The 18,383-nt window shown below is 41.6% G+C and overlaps 1 protein-coding gene across 1 annotated transcript; it reads right to left on the bottom strand.

Moving 5' to 3' along the window:
• Positions 1 to 1,434: 1,434 nt before the first annotated feature.
• LOC134504305 (syntaxin-3-like) lies at positions 1,435 to 3,257 on the bottom strand. The gene has a single exon (XM_063313451.1). The coding sequence runs from the start codon at positions 3,179 to 3,181 to the stop codon at positions 2,282 to 2,284; it is 900 nt and encodes a 299-aa protein (XP_063169521.1). The 5' UTR covers positions 3,182 to 3,257; the 3' UTR covers positions 1,435 to 2,281.
• Positions 3,258 to 18,383: the final 15,126 nt, after the last annotated feature.

Genomic DNA, 18,383 nt, shown 5'->3' with positions numbered 1-18,383 from the left:
TGAATGAAAATTGGTGCCAATTTCCACCCTTTTGGACAGCAATGGAACTCAATTATCCATCAACATGTCTGAATTTTGCCATGCAGTCGGTGGATAAAAAATGTTAGAGGGAAGTCTGTACAGACAGGCCCATATTCCTGAAAAGAACCTACAGGTATGAATTGCTATTCTGAAGACATTCTCCTAAAAAATGTTTTTTGAAGTGCATGGTTAGAGAAAGGTGGAGAAGACACCTTTGAATGGATTACACCCCTCCCCAGCTAGTATGAGAATAACCAGCTTCATTCTCTCTCAACATCCTTGAGTTTTCTGAAAGTTAAGATCACAACACAGGAGCACCAAATTCTGGACTGATGGAATATTTCAAGTGCAGTTGAATTCCAAGGAATTAGAGAGAATTTGGTGACAGTCACCTTAGCCATACCTAAAGAGTATAAGTAAAAACTGGGCATAAACAGACCTGTGTAGTTGTATATGGTAATTCAGCTCTGCTCATGCAGGATTTGGACTTTAGACCAGTGGTTCCTAAACTGTTTGACTCAGTTATCCCTTTTCCCAGTCTTGAATATTGTCATTATCCCCACAAAAAAAAAACCCCAGACTCTTGCAAATGCCTTGGCAGTGGCAGTCCCAAACTGGATTCTAGGCACAGAAACAAGCTATTACAGATTGGTCTTTTTATCCCCAGGATACGCCCAGTTTAAGAACCTCTGCTCTAAACCAATATAGTTAATCTCCCCCTCCTGCTTTTCAAAGACACACATTATATAAAAAAAGGCAAACAGTGTGAAAGCTGATTCCGATTGTGCAAAACAACCAAGAAGCTGTGACACACACACCCTTTAGCTTTTATGTAACCCTTAACACTCTTAACTCATCCTCTACATTATGCCAGATGTGAGAGATAACAAGACTGGAAATTATCTGGGTGAAATGTAAGCAAGATGTAAAACCCTGCATTACAGCATTCAGGAACTAAAACCAGAAACTCATTCATTATCTGTGTAGTACGACACAGCAATCTCATTTTCTAGCGAGAGAAAAATTACTAGTTTGTTTGCATGAGCATAGATTAAATTCATGGGAGATAAACTGCAAGAATATTAGGAGCAATTTTATGCATAAAAAGGACAATGGGGGAAAAAGACAGCAAGGAGAAACAGGATCCTGGGTCGCAAGTACTAACAATATATACATACACTAGATAGATAGATAGATAGATAGATAGATAGATAGATAGATAGATAGATAGATAGATAGATAGATAGATAGATAGATAGATAGATAGATAGATAGATAGATGATAGATAGATAGATAGATAGATATAGTATATGTGTGTGTGTATGCGTGTGTGTGTATACACACACACACACATACACATATACATACATACATACTGTGTGTGTGTGTGTATGTAATGTTAATCCTGAGACTTTCAGTGAAGTCAGAAATCAGCACTGTTGCCACAGAACCTGTTTTGCAGCTCAAGGTATTTTGTTATTTGTAGGGTGTCCTCTGCTAAAACCAACACTTGTAAAACTTTGCTGAAGCATTTAGACTCCATTAACTGCATTTTGCATGAATGGGGCCTCCTGAAGCAGCTTGCTTCAATTCTAAGCCTGTTTTTGAAACATCTGTTTTTGGAACACGCAAACACATCAAACATCAGAAAGTGCATTTGAGCATGTGCAGAGGTACTTTTCTTTCATTGTTTGTGTAATGGTCACACATCCAGGATTATGAGTCAAAGATTCTTCATTATAAGCCCTGGCTGCTCCCTTTCAGCTCAACTGAGTGGTCCAGGAGCTGATGAGACAACTGCTTTGCCATTGCCCTGGTATCCTTGTAAAGAACACCAATCCCAAAACAGATGCAAGGAGAACAGATCTGTTCACCACAGTTCACCAGGCTTAGCAAAACAGAATCTCTTGGTGTGGGAGGCAGCTGAATACTAGTAGTTAAAACTTACAACTAGGACAAGGGACCATGGCAGCCTGCATACTAGCAATCCAGAAGTAGAGTTGTATACTGCTGGAAACAGAAAGGGTGCTGAGCTCTGCTGAACCCATGTCCTTTCTCAGCAGGCCTCTTCTTTTGCTTTGAAAAATAGAGCCAAATACTCAACTGAACCCAAGCCAGCATTGCCTTTCTGGAAGCATCCATCAACCCCCTTTATCCAGACTGACTTGTTCTCAGATGTACATCCAATCCTCCAGAATGCTCTCGGTCATCAAGGGTTCTCCTTTCTCCTTGAAAGAAATTCCTCTCTCCCTTTTTTGTTCAGCGCATCACACTTGGATTTGCCATACACGATAAGCACGTACAACAGGCACAAAGGCCGAGGAGCGCAGACAACATGGAGGACAACCGGGAATGGCGCTCGTATTTGATGGCTTTCTTGACTTCCTCGTTGGACTGGGAAATGTAATCAATGGTGTGCAGGATGTTGTACTCAATACTGTTGAGGACCTCCTGTTGTTCTAAAACCAGGATCTCCAAGTGTAAGAAGAGGGAGTGTAGCTCACTGATCTGGGCCTCCAAGTCCAGCAGCTGCTGGTGGCGCACCTGGGCCATGGCAAGGTGCTGCTTGGCTTTGAGCACCTCCAAGTCTTGGCCAACAATGCGTGGCATCATTGGGCTCTCCACCAGTTGCTTGATATCCTCCTCTTGGAGACTCAAACCTGCCAGTTCCGTTTGCCTCTGGATCTGCTCCTTCAGCTTCTCCACATAGTGGGTTTCCTTGGCATAGTGGCGGGTGATGATCTCACGGTAGCGGTTGAGCAGCACCAAGAACTGGCTGTAGCGAATGCGGCTGATGGCCAGCCACTTACCACTGTCCTTGGCAAGGGCCTCCAGGATGCCATTGAGCCTTGGCTGGAGAGTTTTAGCCTCCCTGGTGAAAGCATCTTTCATGGTGCTCAGCTCTTTTTTCTCCTCGCAAACGCTTTCTTCCGTGGTGCAGCACAGCACCTGCTGCTGTTTCTTATCAATGTTCTCAGATAATTGCTCCAACTTGTCCAGAGCCAAGGAGAGGCTGCTTACTTCTTGCAAAACCTTACTCATGGGATTGCCCCCATCTTCTTGAAAAACAGGATTGTCAAACGAAAGGGTCTCATCCAGATCCAAAGAGTCCCCATTTTCATACATGCGGCTCCTCAGCTCCTCTAATCTGTCCTTCATTTTCAGCTCTCTGCGAAGCTTGGAGCATTTGCAGGAAAGGAGGTGAGCAAGACCTACCCATCAGCTTGGAGAAAGATTTTAAGCAACTCCAGAAACTTTTGCGTCAATGTGAGCTGCTTGGGCTGGGAAGCCAGGGAGAAAAAGGAAAAAAAAAGATCTTCCCTCCCTCCAGCTACTGCAAATATTGACCATGGCAATAAGCTTCTAAGCCAGCATTTACGCGGCATCACATGGCCAACTCAGACCAGCTGGACAACATTCCATGCCAAGTGTGGGTGGCACGGAGCCCAATAATATAACGTGAGCTGCAGAAATGAATCTTCTGAGAACAGTCAGAAGAAATGTAAAAAAGAAAAAAAAGAAAAAAAGGAGATGTTTTGAACCAGATTAAGCCAACTCCAAAGGTGACCCTGTGTCAGTTGGAACACCTCATGTCCAAAGTAGGTGTAAAAGGCCAGATCCTGACACTTAGAGCCACTTGTATGGGCAGTCCATGCTACTGACCATGCAGAATGATGTTTCTTTTTGTTGAATATATCATTTTTTTAAATTGCTTGCTTTAATACACAAACCCAAAAAAACAAAAACTCAACCCCAAAACCAAGTAATTAGCCTTAAGACCCTATGGGAGGAAGAAATTAGGCTGTTTGCCCATGCCTAAAATTTGTAAAACCCTGGTCCTCCCCTCAATCAACAGGTAAATAGCTGGGCCTCACTCAACCAGGTGGTACAGTGGTTAAGATACTGGATTAGGACTGGAAAGGAGCAAGTCTTAGCCATGAAAACATACTGGGTGACTTTGGGCCAAGCACTTCAAATCAGAGTAGTTGCTACAAGGATAAAATGAAGGGGAAATCCCCAACATTCTTCAGCTTATGGGGAAAAGGTACAATATAAATTTTAATAACAATACAAATGGAAGAGCTTTTGAAAGGCTGGGTGGTGCTACCTTTGTTTTGCTTTGACTTAGTGTGATGTGTGAATGCAGCCACTGTGCTTTGTTAACAGTGGTTTATGGTATAGCATTATGTGTGAGCTACACTTCCATGGCTTGTTCAAGAAAACCTAATCAAAGCTCAACATAGTAGGCCACTCAGTCTTACCCAAGGAATTCACAGAAGTGCACACAGGAGCCAGGCAAATAACTATTGCCCAAACAGGAAGCTCTTTCAAACTGTTCCTGGACAGCACCAACCAATGGTCAGTCTGGATATATAGGACTAATGCAGAGCCAGTTAACACTTCACTGCTGGGAAAAAATTCAAGATAGTGTCTCAGTGACTTCCTGTGCAGAACAGCTGACAGTTTGCAATTTTAGTTCTGAAGGCTTCAGGACCCTGGGCTAAGGTCTTGCACAGCTTTGAGTACTGTTTCATAATTAGTTTGCAACAATTCAGATTACCCCTGGGTGGCACCAAAGAGGGGCAGAAGACTCTGTCTCTTTGCTGCCATCTGTAATGGTAGGTGGGAATGACCTTGGGAGACAGGAGGAAGAGCTGCAGCCTAGACAATGATTGGATAAGAGGCCGCTGAGCCCCCAAAAGGAATGGGGGAGTGGCAAACATCTCAGAAGGGACCCTCCCTACTGTAGTTTCTGGGGCTGTAAAGGCGAGGGGGGAGAGATGTACTTTCAAACTTGCAAGCTTCTGTTAATGAAACCTTACAATAAAGTAGAGCTAGTCCTTCTGGGTGTGCTTCTAGTCTGGAATACTTGCAAGGTTCACACATCTACCTGTGGTGTGAACTGTGCAGCCCAGATGTGATAGTCCAGATCTACTTTTTAGAAACCACAGATGTTTCAAAAAAGCCTTTTCTTGGGTCCAAAGGGAAGTAAGAACAAGAACTCAGGGATGTCTGCTTTAATTAAAAGGTCCCAAGCAGGAAGAACATGCCAGGTCCATTTTTCAATGCTAAGAAGTGTTGGATCAGATGCTAAGAGGTCAGGAATGGGGAACATGCAGCCATCCAGAAGTTATTGGACCACAACTCAAGCTTTGCTCACCTTTGGCTATGTTGGCTGGAGTTGCTGCATCTGTGGGTCCTCCCTGCCTTGGAACCTTGAAGCTGTATACTCTGTCACCACAAAGCAAACAGATTACCTTTCCCATCTGACGTAAGATCGCATGACAGGAGTCAACTTCCTCTTCTGAACAGGTTTCCTTTGCTTATCTGAAAGTACGTAATGGTCACAAGGAACAATGTGCAGCCATTCATTTTCAGTCCTGGTACAAAATACTGGCAGCTTTCCAGCTGTTTAAACTCTTTAAATCCCCAGTTCTGATTTCCTTGAGGGCACAGTTTATTTTCTCGGTGTTAATGATGCAAATTTAGTACATCATATGATTTCTTCTTTTCTTTCCAGCAAAATAAAATAAAAAAATGTTCCTTTTTTTAAAGGAACATTATTAAATTTTCAACACAGAGATAAAATACAAAAAGATAGAAAAAGATTAAAGAGAGGCTAAAGAAAAAAAGAGACAAACTAAAAAGTGCAGAAAGAAATAGAAATTCAGCAAAAAGAGTGACTTTTGATCTTCTCCAGCAGAGATGCAAATAAAAAAAAATGCATGAACTTCTTACTCTAATTTTAACTATAATAAGCATTTCTATAATCTATACCAACCTAATCATCAAATCCCAAAATCAAAGCTTCATTTTTTTTCAGTTACCAGCAAAAAGTCCAAAAGTGGTTTCCAAGTAGAAACAAACCTAGACAAATTATTTTCAATATAGTCAGTTTGGCCATCTCTGCCAGTTCCATTAATTTTATCATCCATGCTTCCACTGTAGGAAAAAATTAAATAAAAATGGTTTGATGGTATTTAACTATCAAATAATTTAAGGCTGGGCTAGACAATATTTTTTTATTATATGCAACAAATCTATGTGGCCACGAGGAGTCAAAAACGACTTGTTGGCACATAATCAATCAGACACTATTTTGGTCAGCTAGGGCTGAATTTAATAGGGGTGGGGGCTAACAGTGGCCACAGTCAGTGGAAATGTGATATAAAGTGGGTGAGGAAAAGATTTTGGGGGGTACTTTTTATAGCTATATTAAAACTGATTTAGGAGTCACTGTGTTCATGTGTTTCTCAACTCCAAGTTTTGGAAACAAGGCATATTCATGTGTTGGGGGGCTCTATCAATCCTACCCCCAAATATAGTTCAAGGACTATTACTGCAGATAACCCACCTCTGATTTAAAAGGATTGACATCACTACTTCAAATCTTCATTGCTCACTAAATGTCATGAGTAAGGATGGCGAGCAGGGGGCTCTCACCCAGACTGTCAAGCGCATGCGTAGCACTGAGGAACTGTTCAGCCATTCAAAGAGACACAGATCGGGACCGCCTTAACCTTTGGGGTTTATATGGCTGGGTTTTCCCACGCTTCTTCAGTTTGTTAGGATTCTTGTTAAGTACTACTAATAAATATTAGAGACCAAGTCCTCGCCTCAGTGTGTTTCCTGGTAATCAGGACACTAAATTAATATAAAATGGAACTGCTCTGAAGTCACTGTCTTGATATGTTTATCAGTGGGATTTAATGTTCCTTTATGGATAGGCGCTTAGATCATTTTAATGATTCTGAGTCAAAAGATTAGTTTGGTCACAGCCTATTCATTTAATGTGATTACTGTCTGTTCATTCTGGAAAGGAAAGGGGGGGAAACACTGGAATTATCCCTTGCTTTATAGAGGTAAAAGATCAGGCAGTACATCTGATATTGAGCTAAACCCTGCTTTATATCCCATATTTCTGGTATTCTTTTTTTTTTTTTTTAATCATCAGTGTTGAAGAGAGAACAGGAAAAGTCAGTTTGAGTGTCCTGGATATGATGCAGCAATCCCCCTTCTATTTTTGTAATTAGATTTTAGCGTCATTGGTAAAAATGAAGAAATTATAGCACTTCTCATGATCATTTCCATGGCTTGAACAACCGCTAAATTATTTTTTGCAAAAAGAAAAAAAATAAATTTATTCAGAACCAGAGTCTGGCTACTGTAATGAATGAAGCCAAGGTCTCTTTACAGAACCACTGCAGTCCTTTTCTTTTCCAGAACTGTTAAATTTAACAGTTTTAACTGTATATATTTTTATAATGGTTTTTATGACCTTTTATGTGTAAGCCGCCCAGAGTCATTTATAGAGTGAGATGGGCGGTGTATAAATTTGATTGATAAATAAAGTAAATAAATATGCCTTGAAAAACCGCTTTCAATATAAACGGGTGATGATCATTTGGGAAGAGAATGTCATTAGTATGGGACAAAGAAGATGGAGAAAAACACTGTTTGCTTTAAGAAGTTAAAAAGATGAAAAGGGATTGTGAAGGATGGACTGAAGGCTGATGGTTTCTTATACATGTGTTTAGGTGTGTCATATATGTATGTATAACGATGGTGTAAATTGTGTTGTTCTTTCCGTTCTACTTAATGCTGGCTGGGGTATTCTGGGAGTTGATGTCCACAGGTCTTAAAGTTGCCAAGTTTGAGAAACACTGATCTATGTGGTCTCTACAAGTCGATGCAAATTTGAATCTGGAGACTCAGGCTGTTATACAGCTGATGGCCACTTCTTACTTGTTGTCTGGTCTGATGAAGTTTTATATGAAGTGCTTTGTGAACTTTTCCACAAACTGTTTAACTAATGCTAGCTGTCCAGTGACATGTTTCTCAACCATGGCAGCTTGAAGATGTGTGGACTGGCTAGGGAATTCTGGGAGGTGAAGTCCACATATCTTTAAGCTGCCAAGGTTGAGAAACACTGCTCTAATGGTAGTCAACTAAGATGTGGTTGGGTTTCTACAAATATTCTTTCTGTCCCCATCTTCTCTGTTGATGCTCTCTAGCAAAGTCTGTTGATGACTCTTAAAAGTAGTCTTGGGCCATTATGAAGCAATCCCATCTTTGATGTCCAGTTCTTTCTTTTGGTTACCTCCACTCTGTTGAATATTTCAGCAGAATTTTTTTTTCTGGTTTCTCCTTTGCCATTTTTCTAAACTTCACCAGAGACATCTCTAAAACTCTTTAAAGTTTCTCTTCTCTCTCCCTTGTCTGTTGATTTCAACAACCAGCTATACAGCCCATTTTCCTGTTTTGGAATGTATAACTAATTCAAAGAAAGATCCCAAAGCATTTATAGTTTAATCAAATCACCTGCTTTGGAAAAAGTCAGGTAAATCATTGAAAGAAATTCAGAATGACTATCACCTTCTGACATCATTCAGAACAAGTGGGCAAGTGGAGAACTCACTGATCCAGAACAGAAAGCATTTGGTCCATCAGGTCTGGAATACATAAAAGGAACACTTGTTAGTTAGCAAATCTTTAACTTTGTTTGTTAAAAATAGAACAAGATGAAACATTGAAATTCCTGCATAGCTGTATGCACTGTGCCTTCTGTTTGATTGTTTTCAAAGGGCAAATTGCTTTTAATTCAGCTGGTGGTGGTTCATTCTGGCCTGTACTTATTTCACTGCTGATTCTACATTGCAACCAGTCCCTCTTCTTTATATACAATAATTTTATTAAAGTCTACATAAACAAAGATAAAAAAATGAATACAAACTAAAAAATAGAAAAAGAAAAGAAATACAAAGAAATAAAGAAAAATAAAAAAAACAGAGAGAAGTTATATAAAAGATGAGCCCCCCACTCCCCTCCAGGCAAATATAGACAATTTCAGTAAGTTAACACCTTCTCTAGTAAGAAAAAAAGAAGAAAATTAATCTCTTCTTCCCACATCACATCCCTTATTAATCAAATTATAAGAAATCACCATTTAATTCTAATTAGCAAAGATCTATTAAAAGCTGCCAGAGCTAGCATACAAATTTTAACCATAATTTTAAAAAAATCCATTTTATAATCCAACTTAACCCTTTCTCTAAAAAAGTAACACAAAAGAAAACTCTCTCCACTTACAGACAAATCCTTAAAACCTTGTCCTACGGTCCTGATTTTTTAAAAAAGACCCATTAATAACTACCAGACAGCACAACATACAAAATTTAATCCCGATCAAAGAAATTCACTTTATAAAACTTCTATTTACTTTTATTTATTTGTTTGTTTATTTTTATTTATTTATCATATTTTTATTACCGCCCATCTGCCCCACTCGGGAGGCATTTTAGAAAGCTTAATCTTTAACCTGTCAAATAATGTCCCCCCATGTTCACTTCTTATCGTATCTTTGTTTTCTTTCAGGAACAGCCTCAATAATTTCTGTTTGTCTCCTCCCAGAAACAACTTCATTGCAACCAGTCCCTCTTGTGTCCCTATAAATTGTTCTGCAACAAAAATTTTGCAGTACAACAAAATGCTACAACAGGCACTTTTGCTCTGAAAGATTTCAGCCACTGTATTCCACTCTCTTCTCTTTCCCACTGCCATAAATTTATGTCCCCTGCACTGGCACCATCCTATGACTACTGGACCTGCTCAGATCTTGCTGGCTTTGAATTCCTTCTTGTACATGTAGTTGCACGCCTTTTAAAAACTGTGCAAATAATCATACTCGCAACTGGGGCATCTGAAATAGAGGACAATAAGAGTATTTTATGAAATCATCACATTTACATCATCACTGCCACTTCTTATAACACTGAAATAATTTTGGGGTTTGACGTCTCTCAAGCCATAGTCCTTTAAGGAGCTCTCTCAAAGCTATTCTACCTTTAAGAAAAAGCATTCGTAAATATTCCGAAAGCAATCAGTCATGTGGTTGTCAATTAAACGGAACAGCTTGTAGTGACCAAGGCTTCAGGGAATAACCTTTAGAAAGCATGTATCTCCTTTGCTGAACTAAACAGTTACAGTATTTTACTGATCAACTTAATTATTTGAGCAGACGAATACTGCTAGTCCTCAACTTACAACCATTTGAAGTTATAATGTCACTGGAAAAAGTGACTTACGACCAGTCCTCGCACTTATGATAGTCACAACAATCCTGCGGTCACGTGATCAAAATCCAGGCACTTGGCAATAGGCATGTATTTACAACAGTTGCAGAGTCCTGGGGTCACATGATTACCATTTTGCAACCTTCCCAGCCAGTGTCATGTTCACTGTTTCGATGCGCACTGTACATCGTAACGTTTCACATGCCATGGCGCTGACGCGCGTTTCTGTTGGGAGGGAGCTGCTGTGAAACCTTGTACCACGCTCTGTATCTATGTTCATTTCAATGGAATGTGTCTGGGTTATGTGCTCTGTTCAAGGACTTTTCCCGCAGACCATCAGAAGCCGTTAGGAGCACCTGGGATTGTGAGCTTGGGAAGATTCTACAGGGGGAGGGATCTCATTTGTACCAAGGGTTTTTAGTTTGCATTTGGCGTGCTTTTATCATTCTCAGCTTTCTTTGTGATCCTGCATACTATTCTTTAATAAATCAGATATCTTTGCATTCCTGCTCATGAGTCTGAGAGTGTTTTAGAATAGGCATTCATTACAGCCAGCTTCCAACAAGCAAAATCAATGGTGATTTGGTGATTCGCTTAATGACTGCAGCAAAAAAGGTCGTAAAATCAGATGTGACTCACTTAATGACTGCCTCGCTTAGCAACAGAAGTTCTGTCCCAGTTGTGGTCGTCAGTTGAGGACTACCTGTAGAATATTCATTAGGACTGGGTAAAAATATGCAAATGCCTAGCTCTCTAGAGAAGACTCTACTGTTGGGAAAGGTGGAAGGAAAGAGAAGAAGAGGACGACCAGCAGCAAGATGGATGGATTCAGTTACAGTAGCGGTGGGTGCTGAAAGCTGAAGGACCTGATTAGGGACAGATTCTCTTGGAGAAAATCTATCTACGTATCGCTAAGAGTCAACAACAACTTGATGGCACATAATCAATCAATCAGTTCTAATTTTGCAAGAAGTTGCTTGGTTGAATTGTTTTAGGATTCCCCATAGCTAATCTGGTCCCCACCTGGAGCCCAGCATTTTCAAAGTATTAGAGCTATCAAGGTCAGTTCTCAGAAATGCTTCTCTTTTTCCAATCTTGTGCAAAAAAAACTTTTGGGGGAGGCTTTAGAATTTCAAATTTCTTCTGCTGATGCATGGAATGTATTTTACCAATGCAAAGTGATAAAGGGCATTGGCATCATATTTTTTTCTCCCTGCTACAAATCTATTATTTTGCAAACTCTCTTGCTGACCTTTGATCTGAAGAAGGTCCTGGAAGGTATTTGATGTCTTCTTTTGAGATAGAATTGAAGCCTGGAAGGGAGGGAGACCACCAGGAATACGATAGCATAATACATACTTAGAATATATTGTTTTATAGTGATTAAGGTGTTTGACCAGCACAGATTGTTGTTGTGTGGGAAGGAAGGAAGGAAGGAAGGAAGGAAGGAAGGAAGGAAGGAAGGAAGGAAGGAAGGAAGGAAGGAAGGAAGGAAGGAAGGAAGGAAGGAAGGTTCTCACATGACTTGTGATGAAGCTGAGTGCAATTTTTCAGAATGGACATTAGACACAGTACTATTTAAGGAGCAAAAGGCTGGAGCATTGGGTGCAATCAGAATAATAATGGTGTCATGAGTAGCAGCTCCAAATGATTTTACACCCTGAACTTCAGTGGAAGGGCCTGAGCTGAGTGGGAGAAAACATGCTTAGGGGACACGAGGCCTCATGGTTCAGAGACTGGAAAGACCAATCTTAAAAGTGAATTTGTCTTTGTTTCAAAGCAATTAGGTTGAATGTTTATGGAAAGTAGCAGTTGCAGCACAGTGATCAAGTCAAGGCCAGATGGAAGAGACAGGATGTCAGATACTCGGGAAATCCGCACTAGCACAGTTCCTGCCTTGGGGCTCAGGAGGATCTAGGCTTCATGGCAAGGCAGCTATCTGCAGAGTGAATCATATTTGGTAACACACAGTCTGGGAAAGCTGATATGAGCAAGAGGTTTAGGCAGGTTGCAGAGAAAGCAGGAAGTCCCTGGAGGTAGCATGTGAAGGAGAGACTCAAACAGCAGTCCTCTCCATTTAATCTTGAGGCACCGGTGGGCAATTAAACTTTATCTCTGTGGTCCTCAGAAAGGTGTGCAGAAACGTTCTCCTTCCTCTTTCCTTTTTCCTTCTGGTGTTCATTCCATTTGACAAAAGTCAGTTTGCTGTCAAGATTTCTTTTAGAAGAAAATCCCAATGAAATCCTCATGGCCAGACTATGGTCTTCTCACATTTAGTAGCCAAGGATGAGCCTTGTGTTGTAGAAGACTTTCCATTCTTCTATTACATTCCAAAGGAAGGCATTAGGTGGAAACTCTTCCCACCAAGCTTATTTTGGATTGGAAAGGATGGATTAGCCAGGGATGCTTCAGAGCAGTGGAAATACATTACAAATAATAATGCCTTCTGGTACTTCCAGCCATAGATTCAGCTCAGAAAGGCCACTAAGAAGAAAAGAGAAATTCTCAAGCAATCTTAGAATGAAGTGAAAAACCAGAAGCCTGTTTTGCAGAAAAGGGAAATGCCTGAGGCTGTACAAAGGATTATAGGAAACACTTTGTGAGACCGTTTTTCTGCAGACACCTGGGGTTATTCCTCCTTTTTCCATATTTCTCTACTGATTACAGGTGGTCCTCACTTTACAACCACAATTTGGACTGGCAACTCTGTCACTGAGCAACATGGTCGTTGAGTGAGACATCATGCAACCACAATGGACTTATGGCCTCACTTCCTCCATGGTCATTAAGTGAATCACCCATGGTCATTAAGCAACACATCATGTGACTGAAACTTGAGATTTTACTGCCAGCTTCTCCATTGACTCTGCTTGTCGGAAGCCAGCTGTGAAGCGCACAAATGGTGATCACGTGACTGTGGGACGCTGCAACAGTCATAAATGTGTGCCTGTTGTTAAATGCCCAAATCTCAATCACGTGACTGTGGGGACACTGTGACCAGTCATAAAGTTACTTTTTCAGCGCTATCGTAAATTTGAACTGTCGCTAAATGAGGCAGTCTTTAAGCAAGAACTACCTGTAGTCTAGTGATAAACTGGCTAATAAGGAATGGTGGAAATCCGGGAGGGAAAAAGGGCTTTAGCCTTTTCCGCTTCTACCCCAGATACCAAAGGTGCACTTTTGTGTGAAAATGTGCGTTGTTGTATTGATGCCTGAGAATACATCGTATCAGTGTTTGTCAACCTTGGCCACTTGAAGATGCGTGGACTTCAACTCCCAGAATTCCCCAGCCAGCATGGCTGGATGGGGAATTCTGGGAGTTGAAGTCCACGCATCTTCAAGTGGCCAAGGTTGACAAACACTGCCTTATATAGTGGTTCAAAGGGGATTTGCCCTGAGACAGTGCAATGAATTCTCAGATTCTTGAAGTACCTCTCTTTAGAGACCAGCCCTATCCACTGAGAGCAGAGAATCATTCAAATGATGGGCTGATAGGAGCAAGCAACGGCATACACAGGGACACAGAGGTTAAAGTCTACATTAATTTAAAGCAACTTATTTTTTTACACAGACACATTTTCCCAACCAAGACCCAATTTAGCTTTGGCCTGCTCGTTTTTTATTTGTTAATTAAGCACTTTTCTTCTTCTGTCCATCTAACAAGGAAACTGTATGCTTCGTTTAGGATTAGACAGTACCTGGGAAATTCCTGGATAAGAAATCAGTTGTTACTTAGATCTTTGGGCCAACAGCTCTACTGCTGTAGCCTGAAACCTGCCTAGCACTGAATAATCCCAAATCCAGGTTGGTCTGGTATCTTGTCCTACGCTGGATGTTAAAGCTGTAGTCTTGGGAGATCATCATCAACACCCAACCCACCACTGTCTCTTCCTCTGCCTGACTTCGCTTAATGTTCATCCAGAGGAAGTTTTCTAGATAATTCAAGAACTTGCTGATTGCTGGGTGACATTTTGGTTGGTCCCAAGAAAGCCATTGCCCATTGGAGCAGATGGAATGAATTATGGGATGACTAAGGAAGGTTTAGGTCTTGCACCTCCATCTCTACTAAAAGACAGCTGCCAGTCTGATTGCAAAGCATCTAAAATGTGAATAATGAAGTGGCAAGTAGGACAGTTAAGTTGAACAAAGAGCAGAAATACATAAAACCCCAGGAAATAAAACAGAGAGAGAGAGAAAACTAAATTAGAGCAGCATTTTCCCAAAGTAGAAGCCAGTCTGTTTCAATGTCTCAGAAGAGTCACTCTTTTTCTTTTTTTGGTCTTATGAGTCAGCTTTATTGTCTGCTTCGGCTTGCTGGAACTATTATATGGAGGAAGATTATATATGGAGCCCAGCTTCATCAAGATTCCATCGCAGTTTCCTTATATTGAATGGGCTGCCCAACTGCTGCCCCAACCTTCCCTCCCTGCTTTCCCACCCCACACTTAGAGGGAATTCAGATGCTGCCTTTGGCCCCAGCAAGACCTGTTGGGTTAACTTGTTAGCTATAACTTGTGCTGAAAATGGAAGCAGGGACTTTTGCCTGGGCTTGGTTTAACTCCTTGAAATTGCTAGAAAACAGGAGGAGGAGGCCTTCGCTTAACTGCTGACAGCTCCTTTGTTGCATCCAGAACATTGTGGCCTTTTTGTCTAGCTAACTTGGTGGTTGTGGGACTGCCTCTAAAGGCCATCTGCTGGGAAACTAGTAGTCGTCCTTGTGCAGTTGGTTGGCCACTATGAGAACAGACCAAATAGGCCAGGGGTACAATCCAGCAGGGCACTGCTAATGTTCTTATGTGGCATAATGGGTTTTTTTCCCACTCTGGGGTCATTCAGCTAGAACTTAATTTTTGCATCTGCTTTAGGTCTGAGACAGACCTGAACAAACACCCTCTAAAGCAGTGTTTCTCAACCTTGGCCGCTTTAAGGTGTGTGGACTTCAGCTCCCAGAACTCCCCAGCCAGCAAAGCTTAAAGCGGCCAAGGTTGAGAAACACTGCTCTAATGGGTCTCCTCAGCTGACATGGTAGCAACATTGCCAACAGGGTACCCAGCTGTGAGAGCACCATTTTAATCTCTCACAATATCCCTAGTTTAACATCACTCTGGAGAATGAAGAGAAATTCAAGGAATTAACTAGGCCCATCTACCTGAGATTGCTTGGAAAACCAGTTTGAGGCTTTTCTTTTTAAAGCGGGCCCATCAGCAGCAGGTCCTGAGACCCTCAATATATGTGACACAGGCACCAGCTCTGTCTTTGAGATTTGCAACTACTTGGGTAGAAAAGACCCTTAGCAACTGTGCAGCAAGTTGTGTATTTTTCCCCAGAGGCTGCAGCTATTATCCTGATTTCAGGGGGTGGGGGCAGTGTATATATAAAGGCAGCCTGATTCTATTTTTAAACTTGAATCCTGAGGTGTTGCTGATTTTATTAATTAGCAATTTTACTTTCCAGCAGTTCCCCCCCCCCACCTGTTGCATGTCACTGTGTCGTCAGCAAGAATATAAATGGATCAGCCCTATTCTCCTTGGATGCAGCTCACGCAATGGGTGAATTAGGTTTGAGGAAACTCATTGTGTACCTAAAGGGCAATGGGAAGAACTGGCTGCCCCCCTCCTCTTCTCCATAAGGGCTTCTGGGAATAGGTAACGGGTGTCATGTTAACTTGTCCTCCAAAATGCATTTGCTTTGGGAGTTATACCAGTTTGGATGGAGGTGTTTGGTTGACTCTGTAAGATGTTTTGGTTTCCTGACCTTTCTCTGTTGGTGCCTTCTCTTGAGGCACCCCATTGGACCTCCATGCCAAGCCAGGCTATGGAAATACAAGGCCCAATTGTGCAATATCCTTGAATGCTCAAGCACTGAGCTCTCAAGCAACAAGAGAGAGACAGAGCATTGGTATGTAAATGGATTGGAAGCACCTCTGTCCTTGAGTTAGAAGAAAGAGGAAAGTCTGCCATTAAAAGGTCCAAATTAATGGCTAGGAATGACGGTGATGTAGGAGAAAGCAAGGAGTGTCTCAGGAGATCAATTAACCATTCAGCAAGATTAATGGTCAACAGCTAGAGTTGCCTCCTGTGCGGCTCCCTCAGAAAGCACAGCTCCTTTGTAGGGGCTAGCCTCTTTACAAACTCTAGCAACTAAAAATCAAACAGGCTGGTTCACTGAAAACCTCAGGGGCTTGAATCTTCAAAGCTGAGTTCTCTTGCATTTTGCTTGAACTTTCAAAGGTGAGGAAAAAGTAAATTCACCGTGACCTCTTAGTAGAGGAAAAGGAACTCAGCAAAGAACATATGGCCCATCTTGGGAACAGCCATAAACTAATCATAAAAATGTTTTCAGATTTTTTTTTACGTATGCACACACAACAGCTCTGATTCAGACCCTCCCATGTGCAAACATTGTCTTTGCAAACAGCTCGCTCAGCCTTGGATTTGACCACACGGGAAACAGGTGTCTTGGGGCTATAACAGAGACCTCATGTAAAGTGACAGCTCTACAGGAGAAAGACAGGAATAATAAATTGGGTGGGAAGCAGCAGAAACACAGTTGAAACAATACAGTTGTCATCCCAAAATATTGCTTGTTTTTACATTTGAAATGTACACCCAAATGTACACCCAAATCTAAATGGCTAACCGTAAAAAGCAAGCAAATACAAAGGAGAAAATTTTGCAATAAGGTAATCAATAAAACTACCAAGTCATCTTGTATGCCTCCTGAAGAATCTGTATAATGACCAAGTAGCGACAGTAAGAACAGACCACGGAACAACAGACTGGTTTAAGATTGGGAAAGAAGTGTGGTAGGGCTGTATACTCTCACCCTACCTATTCAACTTGTACGCAGAACACATCATGTGACATGCTGGGCTTGAGGAATCCAAGGCTGGAGTTAAAATCGCTGGAAGAAACATTAACAATCTCAGATATGCAGATGATACCACTTTGGTGGCTAAAAGCGAAGAGGAACTGAGGAAGGTGAAAGAAGAAAGTGCAAAAGCTGGCTTGCAGCTAAACCTCAAAAAGACCAAGATTATGGCAACCACCTTGATTGATAACTGGCAAATAGAGAAAATGTAGAAGCAGTGAAAGACTTTGTATTCCTAGGTGCAAAGATTACTGCAGATGCTGACTGCAGTCAGGAAATCAGAAGACCCTTAATCCTTGGGAGAAGAGCAATGACAAATCTCGATAAAACAGTTAAGAGCAGAGACATCACACTGACAACAAAGGCCCACATAGTTAAAGCAATGGTGTTCCCCGTAGTAACATATGGCTGTGAGAGCTGGACCATAAGGAGGGCTGAGCGAAGGAAGATCGATGCTTTGGAACTGGGGTGTTGGAGGAAAATTCTGAGAGTGCCTTGGACTGCAAGAAGATCAAACCAGTCCATCCTCCAGGAAATCAAGCCAGACCGCTCACTTGAGGGAATGATATTAAAGGCCAAACTGAAATACTTTGGCCACATAATGAGAAGACAGGACACCCTGGAGAAGATGCTGATGCTAGGGAGAGTGGAGGGCAAAAGGAAGAGGGGCCGACCAAGGGCAAGGTGGATGGATGATATTCTAGAGGTGACGGACTCGTCCCTGGGGGAGCGGTGGGTGTTGACGACCAACAGGAAGCTCTGGCGTGGGCTGGTCCATGAAGTCACGAAGAATCGGAAGCGACTGAATGAATAAACACCACCACAATCAATAAAACAACAGGAAGCAGCACAGTACAGGCACATGCAGATGAAAGCAGCAATGGCAGTTTTACTGAAAATCTTGAATAATGTGTACTGCTGAACTTAACAGACTTTACTTACTAGGAGGTAGATGGCGTGCCTCATCTTCAGATCAGATCACACTAGCTAAGTAATGGAGAGACTGAACTAGCAGAAACAATTTCCACATTGTAGCTGGAGTACATGAGGGCTCTATTAGAGTGTTAGTTATTGGAGCCTGGAGGTCCAGATCTGTTGCAGAGTTGAACCTGGTGGTCAAGACCCAGGTTTGAATCCTTGTCAGCTATGAAGCTTCCAGCATAGTCCCTTCTTTCTCATTTCTCTCCTAATCCTTAAGTGAGGCAGAATCGGTTGTTCTCCTGATATCATTAATCATTAATGTGTGGAAACTATAAAGCTTACCCCACCTCACAGGATAACAGGTGTATCATTTCCTGAACACCTTGGAAAAAGAATGGGACTAAGATTTCACAATGGTATGTCTTCAAAATGAAGAGATTCTACATTCTGTAGAAGCCATGCCAGTTGATGGAGTACTATCGTTATGGCCCATCAAG

Source organism: Candoia aspera, chromosome 12, assembly GCF_035149785.1.
Source record: "Candoia aspera isolate rCanAsp1 chromosome 12, rCanAsp1.hap2, whole genome shotgun sequence".
Taxonomy (NCBI): Eukaryota; Metazoa; Chordata; class Lepidosauria; order Squamata; family Boidae; genus Candoia; species Candoia aspera.
The sequence above is the reverse complement of the archived record's forward strand: the minus strand, read 5'-3'. Positions and strand labels throughout refer to the sequence as shown.

Excerpts from the sequence above, each read along its gene's own strand:
- LOC134504305 (XM_063313451.1), bottom strand. The coding sequence starts at position 3,181 with ATGAAGGACAGATTAGAGGAGCTGAGGAGCCGCATGTATGAAAATGGG.